The following is an 18,579-nucleotide window of genomic DNA, read 5'->3' as shown; positions in this document are numbered from 1 at the left end:
CACTTCCAGAATGGCTGATCAGTGTTAGTTCAATAATCTCTGAGCACGCTCACAGATTTAAGCATGCGAGGGTGAAAAAAGGGCAGAGCAGAGCCTCCGTTTTAATTGGTTGGAGCCAGAAGGATAAATGTGTGGTAAGAAATGTATCTCTACAAACAAATACTGCAGCAGCAGTGAAAGTTATTAAGTTGGACAAAATAATCTGCAAATCATTAATACTATTACATTATATTTAGCATAGTCCTTACAGATGTTTGGCAGCAAAACAAAATGTCGATCAAAAACACAAGTTAAAAAATGAAAGCTCTCTAATTGGACCTAGTAGTAGTTGAAAATGCGTCAGACTTCAAACTAATTGTAAATTAGTCTGTTTTATAATGAATTAATTGTAGTAATTGAAAAACGAAAAACGTTTAAAACAAGAATATACACAGCCTATTTAAAAAAAAAAAAACATTTACTTCAGTTTTTCTATGTTTAAGTCTTTTCAACCACAGGCAGCCTCAGAGATATTACATAATCTACAATATGACACAACTATGATAGGAATGTTCCATCAGTGCGACTAATCACACCATGAGAAGGGATTATTTATAGATGAGTGTCATGTGTCTACAGCTTCGCACAGATTTCTCTTATTTACGTTGATTAAGGTAGTGAAATGTTTCAGAGCAGTTGACTTCATGTTCACACTCACAATGTTTGAGACAACCAGTGTGTAGATTGTATTCAGAGCTGAGAATGAAGCCATGTGTGATATTTGAGTGTATGCAATTGTTTCTACATTGATTTCTACATAGATCCAAAAAGATAAGGTTAGTAAATGCAGCTCTTGGGAAACACACTAATCAGGATTTTTATTTTCTCCCAATGTGCAAATAAATGAGCTCCAATATGCTCTTTGATACAAGCTGTATGAATGAGGAAATGAGGACCATGGTGAGGCCTGAAGGAAGGAGAAACTCTATGTTTGATAAAGCAAGCAAGCAGGTATACACAGGTTTTTGAAGTGTGGGTAAACCTGCCAAAAAAAAGGTGATTGCCTCCTTTCCCTTTGCCAGTAAAGGAGCTTGCATGTCTTTTTTCCCCCTGGTGAGTCATGTTTGACGTCAGAAACTGAGAAGCACTCTCACCACACTATGTTGGCAGTATTGTATTTTGCACGACACAAAAAAATAAAAAATAAAAAAAGAAGAAAAAAACCACTGTTCCCAAGATGTAAAAAAGTGAAAGTATAAGTTCATTCATGGCTGTTTACGTGCAAACACCTGTACGTTTAAAGTATGCCATTATGTCATGCAGGAAGAGGTGCAGCATCAGCGACTAGACTGACGTCATAAAGAAGAAGAAATTATTGCATTTACCTGGGTCTGATGTTTCCATCACTGTCGATAAAAACCTGCGTCTACTGCAGAGGCATTTAAACCAGGAGTTTTAGTGGTGTTTTTTGGCCAGTGGAAAAGGGGCTGTACTGTGGTAACTGACCTAGAGTTTCCCTCAGTGCTAACAAACTGACTGACTGTAGAGAGCTCTTTAAATGAGATAATAAATGAGAAAATTCTTGGATTGGATTCTGTATTCAATAGGTAGCTGACTTGAGGCCAGGGCGGAGGAGATATGGGCTTTATGTCTCCTTCTGAATGACAGGTTTTCTGCAAAACTTTGATAGAGCTGCAGTTTTTCTGTGAGAATAATCCAGCCAGGATGAGAAAAAGCATGAATAATTGATTTTCAGAACACGGTGAGATTCAACAGACTGTAATTTAGAAATATGTATTAGCTGGAAAACATAAACAGACTGAAGCAATGCAGTATTCTCCTACTTCACTGGGCCTTTACACATAAAAACTCACTACAAATATCGATATGAGCAGTTCATCGAGTCCTTTCCCATGTAAATCTAAACTGCTATGACAAAGTGGGACTGTGAGACGCTTCCTCACACACGAGCTGGCCAGACTTTAACATTTCCACCTCTGTTAGGTTTATCTTGTTTTCAGTCGAGGGACACATCAGCCCAGGCAGTCGTCCAAATTTCAAGTACTTGCCTTGACCTCTCTACTTCTGCTTTACTAGCTGCAGGCTTGTCTAGATCACCATGCTGTCGCCCTTAAACATTTACTATAGTCAGGACATTCATTAGGATCCTCCTTCACTTTGAAGAAGTAGAGTTAAGGTCATTACCACCAAGTCTGACCTACATTACCATTCGGCAAGTTTAGATCAAATTTCCTTAAAGTGGTCATTTTTAATGGGTTTTCCTGTGAGATACTTGGCCTAAGTAGATTAATTTATAGCTCGCTGCTGCGGCAAGTTATGTAACCTGCTGCCATGACAAACCCAACAGAGCAGATCATTATCGGATAGCTCTGAACTCATTAACAGCTGCTGTAAAACCTGTGTGCTTGTGACTTATATATAAAGTAACACATGTGATCTTACCTGATTTTCAGACAGCCACATTGCTGTCATCTGGTTCAGTTTAGTGAAACTGTAAGGAAGATTCTTCAACCTGCAGTGGCACAAAAACACAGGTGCTCAGTCATGGGGTTAGGCACCAATAACCGAAAACACTCTCACAACCAGTGAATGGTAAGGTAAACAACTTATAAAATTGTGTCAGAATTAATATCTTAATTATATATAAGTACCGTGCCCCTGTAATGACATTTAGGAAAAGAAAATATATACTTATCATCTAGTTCCCACGACTAAATAACTCATGGCCAGGACTTATTATCTCGTTCACATGACTTAATAACTCGTGGCGACAAGTTATTAAGTCGCTCCCACGCGTTATTATGTCTACGCCATGAGTTATGAATCTGTTCTTTAATAACGAGACCTGGCGAACTCATCATGGAAACCCCTTGATGAGACATGAAACATTTCACTTAATCACATGATGTAGCCTCTATAATGGGCTATGGTTTAACACACACACTGTCTGCACTGACTCTGATTGAGGCCACACTGTGATAGTGAGGGATTGACATGTAGCCTGCCTGGTGTGCGCGGCAGGGTTAATAAGACAGTGCTATACTTTTATCCTCCCCTTTAAGTAAGTTTATCCTCAGAAATTAATTATTTATTTGGAATGGGAGATAGCTAGTTTACAGATTTACCTTTTGATGCACCCCTCCCACCTCTCTCTCTCTCTTTGAGACTTGGGCAGACAGCTCTCACCAAAATGACACTACCCTGTTGCACCCTTCTTAAAAAGGGAAGTTTAAGGGAAGTTTAAAACAATGTCTGGTTTGTTAAATCAATCCCCGCTGCTAACACACCCAGTAGATCTCAATCTCTCAATCTCAACAGGTTTCCAAATGCGGCAGACGCATCCTGTCACCAAAACACTACCAAATGCGCACAGCCAGGCTTCCAGCGCACTGGACATTTAACTGTGCTTGCTCACTTATTATCTTGTCCCCACGCGTCATTATGTCGTGGCCACACAATATCTTTTCATCCCAAAAGTCACCCGAGAAGCTCCTTATACAAGGGTCTATAACTGTGGCCAAATTGAATTTTTTACTTAAAATATATGTCAGTGCTGTGGGGTCCTAGCCAAAGTTATTTAATGTATTTGGCACAGAGCAACACAAGGAATGGAAAACCCCCAATTAAAACCTCAAATCACGCCTCAGCTTCCAGACTCATTCATTCTGGCCAGAATTATGATCCTACGATCTCCATGTTGTAATTAGTGGATTACATTTCTGTGTGTGTGCGTGTGTGCTGTCTCAAGAATGAAGCCAAGACATTCTTTGACCTTTTCAGCAATTTAGTGAAGCAATTCATGAAAGGCTTCAGGAATTCCTTTTCAAAAAGCTACTTAAAAATGATTTGATGGAAGAAATCTCAAATAGATTCAAATAACAATGATACAAAACAGAGAAAAGCAGCAAATCCTCCCATCTTTTTTTTGCTTTAATGAGTTTTAGACGGTAATATTCGAAAATAAAAAAAACTGGAAATACTTTTGCCCTTGCACTGGACCCTCATTACGCATTAGTCCAGACTCACTTGTTGTTGCTTAGATTGATGACTTTGAGCCTCTGCATGTCTCCCATCTCCTCAGGCAATGACTCCAGTTTGTTGGAATGTAGAAACAGCACAGTTGCGTTCTTCCAGTTGCCCATCTGTGAGGGGAAGAAACCAAGGTTTTTTACGAGCCGTTACAGATGAGCAGGCTGACATGCCGTGCCACCCAACACATGTACACAGACATATATACACTCACCTCCGGGGGAAGCTGGGTCAAGAAGTTGTGATCTGCTGCAAAGGTGCGAATGCAAACACACTGGCCGACAGAAGACGGCAAGGCTTCAATCTCGTTGAAACTGCAGTCCAGCTCCTCCAGAATGTGCAGCCTAATACAAGAGGAAGCCAAAGGAGAAAGACAAGACTATAATTGTTTGGTATGTACCTTTTCATTTCTAAAAGGTTAGATGACTTCTTCTCTCAGGTCTTCCCTCAGAAAACTTCAGCTCATTTGAAATTCTGCAGCCGGAATCCCAACAAAGACAAAGCTGAGCAGATCACACAAGGCCTCCTGTCTCTTTGCAGTCTTCTAGTGTGTCAGTTTAAAGTGCTGCCGTTTGTCTACACATCTCTCAGTGGCTTAGGGACCAAAATACAACTTTGACCATCTGAACCTCTTGATTTCTCAGGTCATCAGGTGGAACTAAGCAGTTAGTTACTGTGTGTGCACCACAGAGGATAACAGACATGCACAGACTTTGACTGCCATTGGATTGTTTTGTCTGTTTCACAGCAACATTTCAAACTGAACCAATGTTCAAACAGAAGTGCGGTGCAGCTGGAGCTTTCTGCTGGATGAAAAATGCAGATGTGCTCTGGGGGATTCAGATAAATGCAAAGTGAGTCTAACCTGCAGCAGAGCTGCTGTGATAAAGCACCATCCAACTCCAAAACTCAGGATTTAACCCCCTACAGAGCAGTAACAAACAAGGCTGTGCATCCCACAGTGCACTGAATAAGATCAGCTATGTATAAATGAAAAAATCTGCTTGTTTAAGCTAAAATCCTTGCATGGGATTAAGATAAACCATAGGCTTTGTCACATAATCTGTGTCAAAGTACACAAGGAGACACATTCTAACATTAGGGATAATTGATGGTGTTTGGAAACAATGGACTAAAAATTAAAATGTACAGATGTAATAGTAATTGTCAGTTGATGTATGTGCGTTTCCTTCGTGTGGGAGTGGTCTGATTTAAAAAGAACTAACACATGGCTGGATTAAACTAGAGCCTAATCTGTGTGCCGGACCACAAAGATTCAGAGTAGATGGAGGGTCAGCATGTCAACCTGGCTCCCTCCCTCCCTCCGCAGCTGTTGACTGCTGGGTTCACCTGTCTGCTGCAGACGACATCAGTCTGAGAACAGCCATGGTGGATTTAATCTGTCAGCACAGCATGGGAGGGTCATCAGGCCAAAGATTAACATCAACTCCTCCTCAATGAGGCAAACCTCTGTTTCCATAAAAACAATATGGCAGCCTCAGAACCATGACATTTCATCATTGTGATTCAGACTCCATAATCACGGCTGTTATTAGTTACTCAATATCATCAGCAATAGAGTGGAACACATTGTGCTTAATAGAATATCTGACAGACGTTTCATGTGATCAGTGGATGATGGATGAGATGAAAATGGCACAATAATCCACGGATCCCTGGGTTTATTCTGACAACATTAAAGCTACTGCTGCAACGCTCACCCTCCAACAGAGTCTGGTAGGTACATCAGCTGGTTCTCATCCACTTTCAGTGCAGTCAGTTTCTTCAGCGAGCCTAGAGAAAGAGGAAAAGAGAGAGCAACTGAGAGAATGAGAGAGATGCATACCACAGCTCAGGGCAGTTATTGATTATCACTTGCTGTTGCACCACAAAGAGGAATATCAATTATAGCAGTTAATCTGATTAGTTTGTACTGTAAATGAGTTCAGTACCCTGACTACTGAAGCACTGTCCATCTGGACTCATCTGATTTTATTAGTCTGAATATCATTTACAGTAGCAAGGTCACCAAGTGTGCTGGCAAGATTATAGGTGACCCCTGTCATCCTGGATGTCACTTCTACCATCTGGTAAAACACTCGGGGCCATCGAGGACAGCACAACACATGCAAACTTATATTTCCCTAGAGATGTGGCACATTAACTACAGCAGTCACTTCGAGGAACTTTCTTACTGTGGCACAACTTTCATGTACCTAATGCATCTTTGAACAACTGTACAACGTCCATATAAAACTGTAATATACTGTAAATAATAGAGTGAATTAGAAGTGGCCTCAGACTCACATATCAAACACGCTTGGTTCCTTTACATCAGCTCCTTTAGATTTTACACTTAAACTAAACAACCCATTTGTCCTTTTCTTCATTTTATGTTTTTGAATGCAAATGAATAGTCTGCATAGTTGTCTGGTCTGATGAAATACAGCAATTCTGATCCAAACTGTGATTCACTTCTCCCCAGGGATGAAGAGAGGTCAATCAAAATATATGCATTATCAGTTTGGTCCATCCATACTTTGATATAAATGTGATCCTTTACCTCCTTTCTTTTACTCATTCTCAATTTCCACTTATCAATGATGGCAAAAGGAGCTCAAAATAACCATATAAAATGATAACAATATTTGTGGCATAATCTTGAAATGTTATTGGATAAAAGTCAACATTACTGCGATTTGGACAACAAAGTCTAAATGGAACTAGAGAAATGGTAATTGCATCCTCTGTGAGGATTTTCATTAAAATTATTGAAAATTGGTGAACTTTTAGCTGTAGTGTTTAGATTACTACATAACAACATAGGAATAGACCCTGTGATAAAAAAAAGTGTTTGGTAACAGCTGAAAGAGAGATAACGGTTTCATTAAGGACTTTCCTGAAATAAGGTGTGTGTGTGTGTGTGTGTGTGTGTGTGTGTGTGTGTGTGTGTGTGTGTGTGTTTTATAATCTTTACCGATGGAGCCTGGCAGCTGTGTGAGGGCATTGTTGGAGAGCAGGAGGTCCTGCAGACTCTCACAGCCGCAGATTTGCTCATCTACCATCTCCAGGTTGTTCTTGGACACGTCCAGGTAGACCAGCTGTTTCAGCATCCCAATCATCTGGCCAGATAAAAAGAGATGCACAAACATTTACACTGATATTCACTTCAGTATCCTTACTGGATGTAAGATGATTTTTGGTTGTATACAATAAAAAACAATCCCAAATGTTCTCAGCAGTGAGGTTAGGTGAGTATGTCTCAGGTAGGAGTACCACAGACATCATGATGACATATCTGCGTTTTCAATTTTCTAAACAGAAAATTGTATAAAAGAGAAAACAGTTGCTTTGTTCAGTTTTGCTTGATATGCTTGACAGACGACAATACTTATAAAAGACCAGAGTGTGATTACAGCTGATGCCATTGAAAGGCTGGCAGCAGAACTAATGCTTTAATTATGACCCAGTTACAAACAAGCAGGTCATTTGGATGAAAAATAAATCTCTTGTCACACATTTGGACAATCAAAGCATCATTCTAAATTAATTACTTTCAAAGAAAATAACCTAAAAGCTGAAGAACATTTGCAAAAACCCTAAAACCATCTAATTGTGTTCAGCCAGCGAGAGAGCCCTTCCTGAACTGCAGCTCCTTCACTCCTGAGAGCTGAAAGTCTGATGCAAACTGACTGTGGTTCGGTTTGATGAAAATTGAAGCCGACACTGAGTCTGAAAAATCACAGGAGATAATCTCAAGATGAGGTTTTGGGGCACGGCGGGGACTGAAAGTATGGAGATTGGAGAAATTGACTGTAAATTATACCCCAGGTAAAAACGTCAGTCTGTTCCCATCCATCCACAGTTCCTTGATTCCAGTCAGCTGCTCCAACACCTCAGGCTACGGATGTAAAGAGAAAAAACGGCTTAAGTGGTGTGTGTGTGTGTGTGTGTGTGTGTGTGTGTGTGTGTGTGTGTGTGTGTGTGTGTGTGTGTGTGTGTGTGTGTGTGTGTGTGCGCGCGCGCGCGCGCCTGCTGGGACAAGACCTTAATTCATAAACAAGCTAAAAATGAATCATGGGGCAATTTTTTATTCTACTGAAATTATTGAGTAAGACAAATGCTATCTTGCAGAGAGAAAAAACACAGAGCTTCCATTTCAAAAATGGAGGAGAAGGTAAGGGAGTAGATTAAGGAGGGAGGAGGTGAGGTCACCAGCAGAGAGGTGCCCTGGGCACTGACGGTGCAACTGACAGATACTCACCACTTCAGTGAACTCATTACTCCCCAGGTCCAGCCTCTCCAGCTGCGTGAGCTTCTGCATGCTTCTACAGACACAGAGGATGGACAGGGAGTGAGACACTAAGAATCTATATATATATATATATAATATATAAAATCACTCAAAATGACCTGAGTGGAAAACACTAAACTGCACCCATCTGATAAAACAAAAGCACTAGCCAGGATTACAAGCAAGGTGGGCCATGCGTTTCAGACAGCAAGCCAAAACGAACCTTCCTTTATTTCACCTTTAAGGTTATCTGTTAATTTTCAGGTTGAATTTTGGACAACACACATCCACTGCCTTTGTTACTTTCACTGAGTAATTTTACGAGGACATAAATACCGTTTAGAGCTCCGACGTGACAGAAATACGCTTTGAATAATGGAAACTGTGACGTATGCTGCTAGCCCTAAGCCATGCCCCAGAATGTTGTCTCCACATTCAGGTCACAGTCTCACATTCTCGACTGCATCGTAAACAAGCAGATAAAAACCAGGACTATTCCGACTTTTATTATTTTGAAATGATCACCATGTGAATGAAATATTCAAGAAGGCTTGAGTCCCATTCTGAGGGGATAGAGTGAATAAGTATCACGCTTACTTTGTCATAATCTACTGACAAGATGCCTGTGAGGGCACTGACGACCCAATGACAAAAGCTTATAGCGTCAAAAAGATGCAGGAATAAAATACAATTCTATATATAAATATATAAAATATTATAATATAACATTTTCATATAATACACCAACTTCATGTGTCTAAATTATAAAGTTCTGGCATGACAAAGAATTTGAATCTGCAAACCAACTTTAAGCAAGACAAGGAGAACGAATAGACATTATAAAACATAGATTTCCTTAGAGTGAATCACATGTTTAAAAAGTACTTCTCACACAAAAAAACAGAGGAAGAGACCATGACTGGAGGGGAAATAGAGATGTTCTTGTTCTGTTTGGGAACAGATATGATGTTACTTTCACAGCAGGGATGAAGTGTGAGAGTGAGACCCAGAGCAGGGATGGAGAGCGGAGGCCCACAGACACCAACATGTAGTCTGTTTTGTTTTTAGGTACTTCTCATTAAATAAGAATGTCAGACATATGGTGCAAATTATAAACATGCTTTAAGGCCCTATGGTGATGTTTTTCTAATGCTTGCTGCAATATGAAAACATCCATCATGTTGATGTACTTGAGCATTAGCCAGCTTTGTCACATTCTTACCTCAATAGTTGGCGGGAGCCGCATGGACCCCCATATGAGCTGAGAGAGGTAAGAATGAGATTTGCTGGCTCTTCAAGAAAGCGTATTCGTCAGTGAAAAAAAAAACTATGGCTTGATCCCAAGTTATGAGGAACTCAATAGCCTTCTTAAAAATTCAGACACACATTTGGTATATGCATACGCTTGGTGTGTGTCTGTGCACTGAGAGAAAAGAGACAGCACTTTCTATGTGGAAGCTCTGAAAAGCGCCCCTTTGTGCACGCACACATTTGTTTACATCTCTGAAATGCTTGCGTGTTGCTCTGGCAACGTTCCCGATCATTAGTCCTTTTCTTTGTCAGGGCTCCAGCCTTTAACAGGTCTGGCATCTGTCACATAAACACAGCGACAAGAGAGGATCTGCTGCACTGCACTTTGGACACTGCCTGACCTGTCAGTAAGTCAATGAAAAATAAGAACAAGGAAAAGTGAGAGAGATTAAAAAAAAAAAAAGGGAAAAGTCAGCCAACAGGGAGGAAGGACGAAAAAAAGGCAAATAAGGGAAACAGTTTCGCTGAGAAAATGGGATGGAAGTAAAATGGAACGAAACTGCAAGTGAAGCATGACGGAAGACAGAAAGAGAAAGTAGATCCCCCTGTCAGTCACCTGGAGCTTTCTCAAATATCAGTGGGAGGTTCAGTCACCCAGAGGGACGCCAACCTTCTCAAATGGTGAAATAACCCTCAGCACTGTCTCAGAAGAGGGTTATAAAACCTGTCACAGCAAGCAGCCAAGTAGAGGGTGCTCTTATGTAACACTGGAATTAAATACTACAGTTAGCGGTGTGGAGAGTGAATCTAGTGGTGTGTGTGTGTGTGGTGAGGTGGGGTGAGAGGAAGGAGACTCAGAGGTAGGAAGGGTGAAAATCCATGACACGCGTCAGGAGGCAAACATGACACTGACAGTGACACTGCTCCTTTATTTTGTATTTGTGAATGTAGGATATTTGTAAAACCCAGAAAGTAAAAAAAACAAACAAAAAAAACACTTACTTTGGCAACATCTTTAATTGGTTCTCCCTCAGCTCCAAGATCTGTAATTTTGTCAACCTGGAACCAAGTAAAAAATGTTTTATTAAATGACAATTACACAAGTTTGAAAATAGTTTTGTTAATCATAACTGTCTGGTTATCATCTTTGACTTAATACATACATGACACAAAATGGCTGCTAAGGTGTGCCCCCTGATCTGGATCCACTACAAAATTGTATGTTTTCTTCTGTGGGCTTTACTCCACTTACTAATCAAGCAATCAATCATTTACATTGATTAAGAGCTTAGAACATTTTCTTAATTAAAGTCTTTTGTCATAATCAATATTCTGTCACCAAACACAAACACATTTTTAAAGTCAAAGAAACAGTGTACTACACAGTTCTTTTTGTATTATTAAAATTTGATTTACAATCAGGTAAATCTTGTGCATCACAACCATGTCAGTGTCACGACCCCAATCAACTACTGAATGTGGCTTCACATGAAACAGACACAGTAAAACCTTTTATTTTATTAGAAACAATGTCATCCTAATCCCAAACCGGAGAACAAACTGACCTGCCAAAGCTGGCTGGTAAGAACTCCAAAAAGGCATCGTTCAGGTAGAGCTGCGACAGACTCAGGAGCTGCGTGAAGCCATCTGGGAGCCTAACAACACACATTGTACAGGAATCACATCACACATACTGCAAAGCCAGAGTTCTGAAAGTCGAAAATGTATGCGTCACATTACATCAAAAGGCAGTAAATTAATTATACGAGGTCGTGCTGTACTCACTTTGATATGGGATTCACACTGGCTTCTACAATCGTTAGGACTTTGCAGTTCTTGATGTTTTCTGGAAACTCCTGGATACCTAAAGAGAAATACACAAGTTAGCGTCAGTGGTTTAAAAACACAACTACGCAACAGGGATTAAACATCTGCGGTGACGTATCCCAACCATTTTATTACTGTTGGCACAAAACAAATGACTCATGTCGAAATCAAAAGGACGAGGGATAATGCAAGCCATCTTGCTCGTGTTCTGCAGGAGCAGCTTTGCGAATGTTAAACACAGGTGGTTTGTGAGTACAAGCAGGATGGCTGTCTGCCTGAACTCTGAGCTCAGGGTGCATTAAGAGTAGCTCTGCACCTTTCTTGTCTAAACAACCACAGAGAAGTGCGCTTAAGGTGACATAATAAAAGAAGGAGAGGAAGAAGAGGAAAAAAAGAGCAATGAGTGATAGTCTGCAAGTCCTCATGAAATGTCCACAACGTGCACATTGCAAGAAAGAGGACGTGACCAAGTCTCAAGGTTTATTTCCACCCACTTTGTTTTGTGTCCACAACACTTTGCGCAGAGTGCTTCGTGAAGAAGGATAAGCTACTTTTAATGTCAACATGGCACAGCTCTGTTTCATGAAAACCCCACCACATCCTTAAACATTTGTTTGATCTGGGCTGTCTCTGCACTCACTCATTTATATTAGAATTACCCTTTTAACCTTTCTCCTTCGCCATGAAAGAGGTTTTGCGGCTGAGCGAGTATCCTCTACTTCAGCTCTGCTTAGTTTTAAGGTCACAGAGTGAAGATGGAGCATCTTCCACAGTAACCTGCACCGTGAACAGTTTTAGCTTGCGATGCTTAACATCCATTTGGGAGGCGCAAAGGAAAGGTCCAATTAGTACGTTTGATGTGTACGTGTCGATATGTTTGAAGAATAATCGCCATATAGTCGCATGATGTAGGCTAAGAGCAGGCTGGTTAATAGAAATGTACATTTTAGAATATAGGTCAAGATGGTGAATATCCCTTGTAAGGTCTTCTGCACAATTTCAGTTACTAATTACCACTTCACACACTTTGACTCTGCAGCGTTTTTTGTTCTTAACATCAAACTAGAGCAACATAGTGTGAAGTTATTATCAAACAGGAAAAATCTAAACACAACCAGTACAAAGCTCTTAATCATATTAAACAAACAGAGGGTTTATCATCAAGGAGGTAAATGTCACACTAACAATTGTTGTCACTTCCCACTTTGAAACTACTGAGATGACACTTATATGACACTTATAATCAGCTCAACTGACTCATCTACTACCGGGTTTTTTTCCTGCTATGCTACAAAGATGGAGTCTAGTGTCATGCAGGTCTGTGCTCGTCCTCTGCTTCTATCTCTCACATCAGGGATTTTGAGTATTGCCATCTTGTGTGGTAACGTGGCAAACAAAAAATGCTCTAGCGTAATACCAGAGAATATCTGCGGAGCAAATCTAAACACTTTCCTGGCAATATTGTTCTTGAGAATTATCTCTTTTCACTGATCAATGCCAGTAGCCATATTGGCAACACAAGAGCAACTAGGACAAGTTACACGTTTGATCTTCACGGGTCACTAACCCGGGGACTGGGGTCAGTTTTCAGGCCTCAGAAACATGATCTGATGAAGAGTTTTAAATGACCTTAACCTTCCAGTCAAAATGACATCGAACCTGAGTGACATTTCTGAAGAAAAGATGGCCATGTTGCTTACTGTTTTTGCTGACATCAAGCTCCCTGAGATTGATGAGGTTTGCAATCGCTGCTGGCATCACTGTAAGGTCATTATCTGGCATGCTCAGCCGGTGTAGTAACTGGCAGTTAAACAGTTGCTAGTGGAAAAAGACAAGAGATATGTTTTTTTAATCAATAAGTACAGCTGAACAAGAATACTCTGTAACATTAGAAAACCAACAACATCGTCCAAAGCTTTTAATAAGAGATTAAATCATCTGACACCCACCCACACACAGTAAAACATTTCTATATGTATGTGTGCCTTACTTTAGGCAGTTCCTCGATCTGGTTGGCATCGAGATAGAGTTCCTGCAGGGTCTTCTCAAAGCTAAAGATCTCCTTAGGAACAGTCTCCAGGCTGCAGTGGGAGTAGTCCAGCGATGTTACCGTCTCCTCCTCACCCCGCAAGCAGCGGCAGGGCACCAGACGAACAAACAAGCTCCGCTTGGACATCCTCAGTCACTAGAGAGAGAAAACGGAGAGATATGTAAAGTGAGTAGAGGATTAAGAGGAGTTAAGGAGGTAAGTGGTGTACGACGAGTACTGCTTTCACAATTCAGCTTCAAGTGTCCACATTCAGAAGTTTTTATCTCACCTCTGTAACACATACAGTATGTATTGTTTATAGTGCAGGCTAAAAATAAATATACACATGCAAACACTGATTTCGATAACTGATCTGAACATCTGATTCATAACCATGTGACTATAGTCTTAAATGTCAAAACAGAACACCTGCTGTTTTCTTTGCACCAACATATGGAGAACAATGAGAGACAAAGAAATGATGAAACTACACAGGACCATATACTGATCATATCAATGTATTTTTCTATTCTAAGAGAAACTTGATCTTTTTTATTAGATCACTCAGCTGTCAGCCATTACAGAGCAAGAGGGATGTTTTAGAATAAAGGTTCATAGCTTTAAGTGTAACAAGCAGACACAACTAAAGTAGAAAAGGGAACTGGTCAAAAACCATAACCCGAATACACAGTGAACACATTCCCAACACCCTCAGTTCCTTCTATAAAGGGGGAATTGGTGTATTTGTCAAGCCAGGACTTATTTTCATACGTTTGTTCAATGTGATTATAAGTCATGACAGCAATACACTCACCAGCTCCATTGTACAAAGTCTCTGACATTTAGTAATAGAGAAGTAGTAGTAGTAGTAGTAGTAGCCCACTCGATCCAGTTTCTCTCAACAGATACAGGGATTTCCATGGAAACATTCTTTGTTTACATTCAGCAGGACTTGAAGTGTTTGACTACTTGATAAGTTTGAGAATCATGTAAAGCTACAGGAGGCTTATGCTCTTTGTCCTAATCAACATTTGCTCTTACCACGTATCTATCGATCTACTAATTTCAGAAATCTGCCGGTATGTTGAACGCATATCTGCAAAACTCTTCATCTTATCGGCTACACAGTTGACATGTGTGTTGTTAAGGGCTCATGGAAGTGCAGTCCCAATTTGGACATGCGATACGGTCAATAATAATAAACAGGTGACCACCACTGTGTAGCAGTGGCTGCTGGGACTCATGTTATTGTTCACAACAACAGCACGTTCAGGATAACGGGAACAACAACTGATTCTTCAGTTTCTGAGTACTGAGTTGAGCTTCACTTTAACTTAAACTGATCTTTGAATTAACCGGTGAACAGCTATGTGCAGCAGTGACTTCACGGTTTTGCGGACTGAGTCAAGCAGTCGGTCTTTACTTTGCCACAGCCCAAATACTACAAGTTACTTTTACAGTTTCAGAGAGAAAGCTGCAACCAGCCTAACCACAGGTCAAGCAAACAGCCCATTACAAACAGGCAGGTTTAGAATGGGCACTGCACTAGGCTCCAAATCTCCACAGTGGTGGTGGCCAGTAAAACGCAAACATAAGTGGGTGACAAGCAGGTTGTCAAATACTGAAAGTTCCCCTTAACAAGTCATCACTGTTAAGGAACTACACTTAATAAAATACAGGATTCAGAATCTGGTCAAAAAGAGACCATGGTGTGAAACCTTCCCAATAGTGTCAGTAGATCCATCATAGCTGTTCAGGCACTTCTGTAGGACAATTCAAAAACAGCCACGGGTTACATCATACACAGTCAATCCTAATATTTCATCCAAAGTATTGTTCTGCCAACATGCTCTCACATTTGCAAATAGATTACAGATGATCACTGACAATGAGTCATCATTTAGACCTGAACACATATGGCTTAAAAAAATACAAATAACAGGCCTGTCAATTGTTTTTATCCATGAAAAATATATCTTGTCCCAGTGGAGCCTGATATAAAAAGCAATTTTCTCTTTTATTCGTGGTAAAAGCTGTTTTCCACTTCTAAAATGTCCATAGGTATGTATAATGAGCAGCTTTTCAATACCATGGATAAACTGGAGCCTCATTTGAGTTGAAGTGGAGGGTAAAAATGCAAAAAGGAAGTAGGCCATGAATCAGCTGGCATTTTGGATCCTCGACTAGTTTTATCCAAAAAACTATCTCCACCACAAAATAATGACATAAAAGCATGAAAATATCTTCGGCTTCGAACTGTTTGGGAAGATCTCGCTGGACAGATGGGAAAGGAGCTGTAAACCTGTCCTTTAAACTTGCTACAAGGGTATGTACATATAATTTTATAGTTTGAGTCAGGTCAGTAGTACAGCATGCACTATGGAATGTGCTCTGGTCAACAGAGGCTTTGTTCTGTGGTCCATGTAGAGAATGTGGCTTTTCCTCCCCCTCGTCTTAATCTAAGCGCCGCCACTGCACATAATCTCAGAGTCCTTCACTCACTGCGTACACCGACCATCTAACGGAGATGTTGTGTAAAATTGTGATAGCCTTGACCCACGCCATCAGCCACACCCACACAGTCGGCCTATATGTGGATGTGAGCACCTGCTTGTGTTGCAAGTTGCTATAAGGAACTATGCCAGTCATTCTCTGGGAAATTTGGTCAGCTGTGTACAACCAAGCATCTTCAATATCACATGTACATATTTTGCATGTGTGCATAGAGGGACTTTCTCGAAACAATGCAAAGTAGATGTAACTATTTTTGGAGACGCTCAAAATACGAACTGTCCATCATGTTGTTATGGAACAACACAAAAACTACAAACTCCTACTAAGCTTAAAAAAGACAAACAAAACACTTTTCAATTTCATAATAACAAAATATCATAACAGAATAAAAAAAATGGATAAATCTGACTCACGGGAGGGACAGTTGGGTATCCCTCCATCTAAACCTCATTAAAAATGAGTACATGTATGAACATGCCCACACTCACATGAAGTATGCCCCACCAAGAGCCTCCCACACACTCTTTGCTATAACAGCAGGAAACTCATGTATAAATACACCGACTAATCTGGTCTATCACCAAAAAGGATGACAGAGGGCTTGGCTCCATTCACTCTGAGTAACAAGCACCAAGCGTATGAATGACGTGTGCTAGAGTGGGAGGAGAGGGAGGACTGGCAGAGGAGGGAGCATGGTATGGGTTAACAGAATATGGGGTAGTTGTGAGGTATGCAAGCGAAAGCAATTTAGAACCAAGAGCAGATTAAGGGATCATGAGAAAGGCTGAAGGGAGAGACATATATAGTTTGAAAGAATAACACGGCAGCAGAGGCAAACATGTTATAGCTGGTAGAAGAATTTAATCTCACAATTTAAGGATGGGTTTTTAATGATAACTCCTGATGTGAAATGACCTGAAAATCTGAATGCTGGCTACATTACAGCATTACAAGACCAACGCCTCTATTTTAACAAGGGCATGGTCAATGTGTAACTACAGACACTGGCTTGTTTTCTTTTTTTCCCCAGAAAACTTTATTGATGGCTATCGAGACTAAAGAGGATTTCAACAAATAAGAAAATAAGCGTTTCAGAAACATATTACCAACCCTAACTGTAATTATGTGTTTTGGGTTTAATATGCAATAAACCAATCTCCATCTCCTATTCCTTTGAAAAGCCAGGTATTTATATGTACCTTGGCATATTAACAAAAAATGGTGGATTTGCCAAGTAGTAAGAGAGGATGCTACTCAGCAGAAAAGATCTGCTCATGTTCAAAGTGAAAGTGTACGAGCAAACCATGGAAACAACAAGACTCCACCAAAGCTCCCTGAAGTGAAGCTGGCGTGGGGGGAGGCAGTGTACTCATGTTGAGTACCTGGTTATGTGGACATGTATTATTATCTTGATAGCGTGCCCTAACTGAATTACTCCACGATTGACCAGGTTTATTGCACACAACTGCTTTCTGCTGCATCAAGATATCAATGTGGAAACAATGTGCCACGACACACGTCACTTTAGGACCAATCATTGGTGCTTATTACGGAGAGTCCATTTTAACGAAGTAGGCAAATGGCAGGAAGATGACAACTGCATCAGTATGAAACTAGCAAAGACAGATTGTGCTTACCATCTGAGCTTGTTAGCATGCTAACATTTGCTAAATATTTTAATCCAACTATTTTAATATGTAACAATAAATAAAATAATTGATAGCACTATAGCATTGATTATCAAAGTTTGTGAATCTAGAATCTAATAATTTCCCTCTGTGCCATAGAGCCCTGTTATTATCCAAAACCATAACCTAAAATAAGCCATACCTTTGGGTAACATGTTTCTTTATTACCACAAACATGGCGGCAATAGTTATTAAGTCAATCACATGTACACTATCATGGTGCCAAGCAAATACTCACTGTATGAATACAATAATGAAAATAGCCCAATAAACATATACAATTTACTCCCGTTTTAATATTTGCTAAAAGCTTTGACAATATTGATACATTCACAAAAAACAACCTTTACAGGAGGAAATTCACTTGCTCTGAATAGGTCGGAGGTTTGTGATACCCAGCATACAACAGCAGCAACAAATAAATGTACAAACATTATTTTCTAAACTGTGCATTATACCTGTTACATTTGCATAACACACCATTGACAAGGAGTTAATCCGAGGCATTTCTACCATGTAGGCCGAGGATAGAGAAGACGATGGAGGGCAGATAGATGAGAGGCATTGTTTACTCTAGGAGACAAAGAGAGTGAAATGGGCTGGATAACCATGGCCTAACAAGGCAGTCTATCTGTCTGGCTGAAGCTCCTCCAAGAGTAATCTGGAGGGCAGCACAGTAATGAGAGCCACACTGCATACAACATAGATAGGCTTATCCACTGACCTACATGTTACTGGAATGATGACTGCCTCCACTCACCCAGCTTTAGTCCATCAACAGCTTTTGACTTTTTCACTAAGAAAGTTCAAGACAAGCAATAGAGATTTCCAGACATGTTAAGCTCTCAGATAAGATTTTCTTTTTTAGCCTACTTATTTAAGCAGCACATTTACTAATCGGGGGGCTAGTAAGAGCTTGGCCTTATCGCAGGGGAATTGGTAAAAGC

The 18,579-nt window shown here is 40.3% G+C and overlaps 1 protein-coding gene across 3 annotated transcripts in view; it reads right to left on the bottom strand.

The window, feature by feature from the left end:
* Positions 1-18,579, bottom strand: part of erbin (erbb2 interacting protein) — a 55,217-nt gene that overhangs the window by 16,075 nt on the left and 20,563 nt on the right. For all 3 annotated transcript variants that reach the window (XM_034602085.1, XM_034602083.1, XM_034602084.1), the window contains exons 3-14: positions 13,392-13,586; positions 13,102-13,219; positions 11,360-11,438; positions 11,140-11,229; positions 10,577-10,633; positions 8,294-8,357; positions 7,856-7,930; positions 7,007-7,151; positions 5,751-5,823; positions 4,244-4,373; positions 4,027-4,142; positions 2,443-2,512 (exon numbers count right to left, since the gene is read on the bottom strand). In XM_034602085.1, the coding sequence (XP_034457976.1) occupies positions 2,443-2,512; positions 4,027-4,142; positions 4,244-4,373; positions 5,751-5,823; positions 7,007-7,151; positions 7,856-7,930; positions 8,294-8,357; positions 10,577-10,633; positions 11,140-11,229; positions 11,360-11,438; positions 13,102-13,219; positions 13,392-13,577 (1,203 nt within the window). In that variant the 5' untranslated portion in view covers positions 13,578-13,586. The remainder of the gene's footprint in view (positions 1-2,442; positions 2,513-4,026; positions 4,143-4,243; positions 4,374-5,750; positions 5,824-7,006; positions 7,152-7,855; positions 7,931-8,293; positions 8,358-10,576; positions 10,634-11,139; positions 11,230-11,359; positions 11,439-13,101; positions 13,220-13,391; positions 13,587-18,579) is intronic.

Source organism: Hippoglossus hippoglossus, chromosome 12, assembly GCF_009819705.1.
Source record: "Hippoglossus hippoglossus isolate fHipHip1 chromosome 12, fHipHip1.pri, whole genome shotgun sequence".
Classification (NCBI taxonomy): Eukaryota; Metazoa; Chordata; class Actinopteri; order Pleuronectiformes; family Pleuronectidae; genus Hippoglossus; species Hippoglossus hippoglossus.
This window is presented reverse-complemented; position numbering and strand designations above follow the sequence as displayed.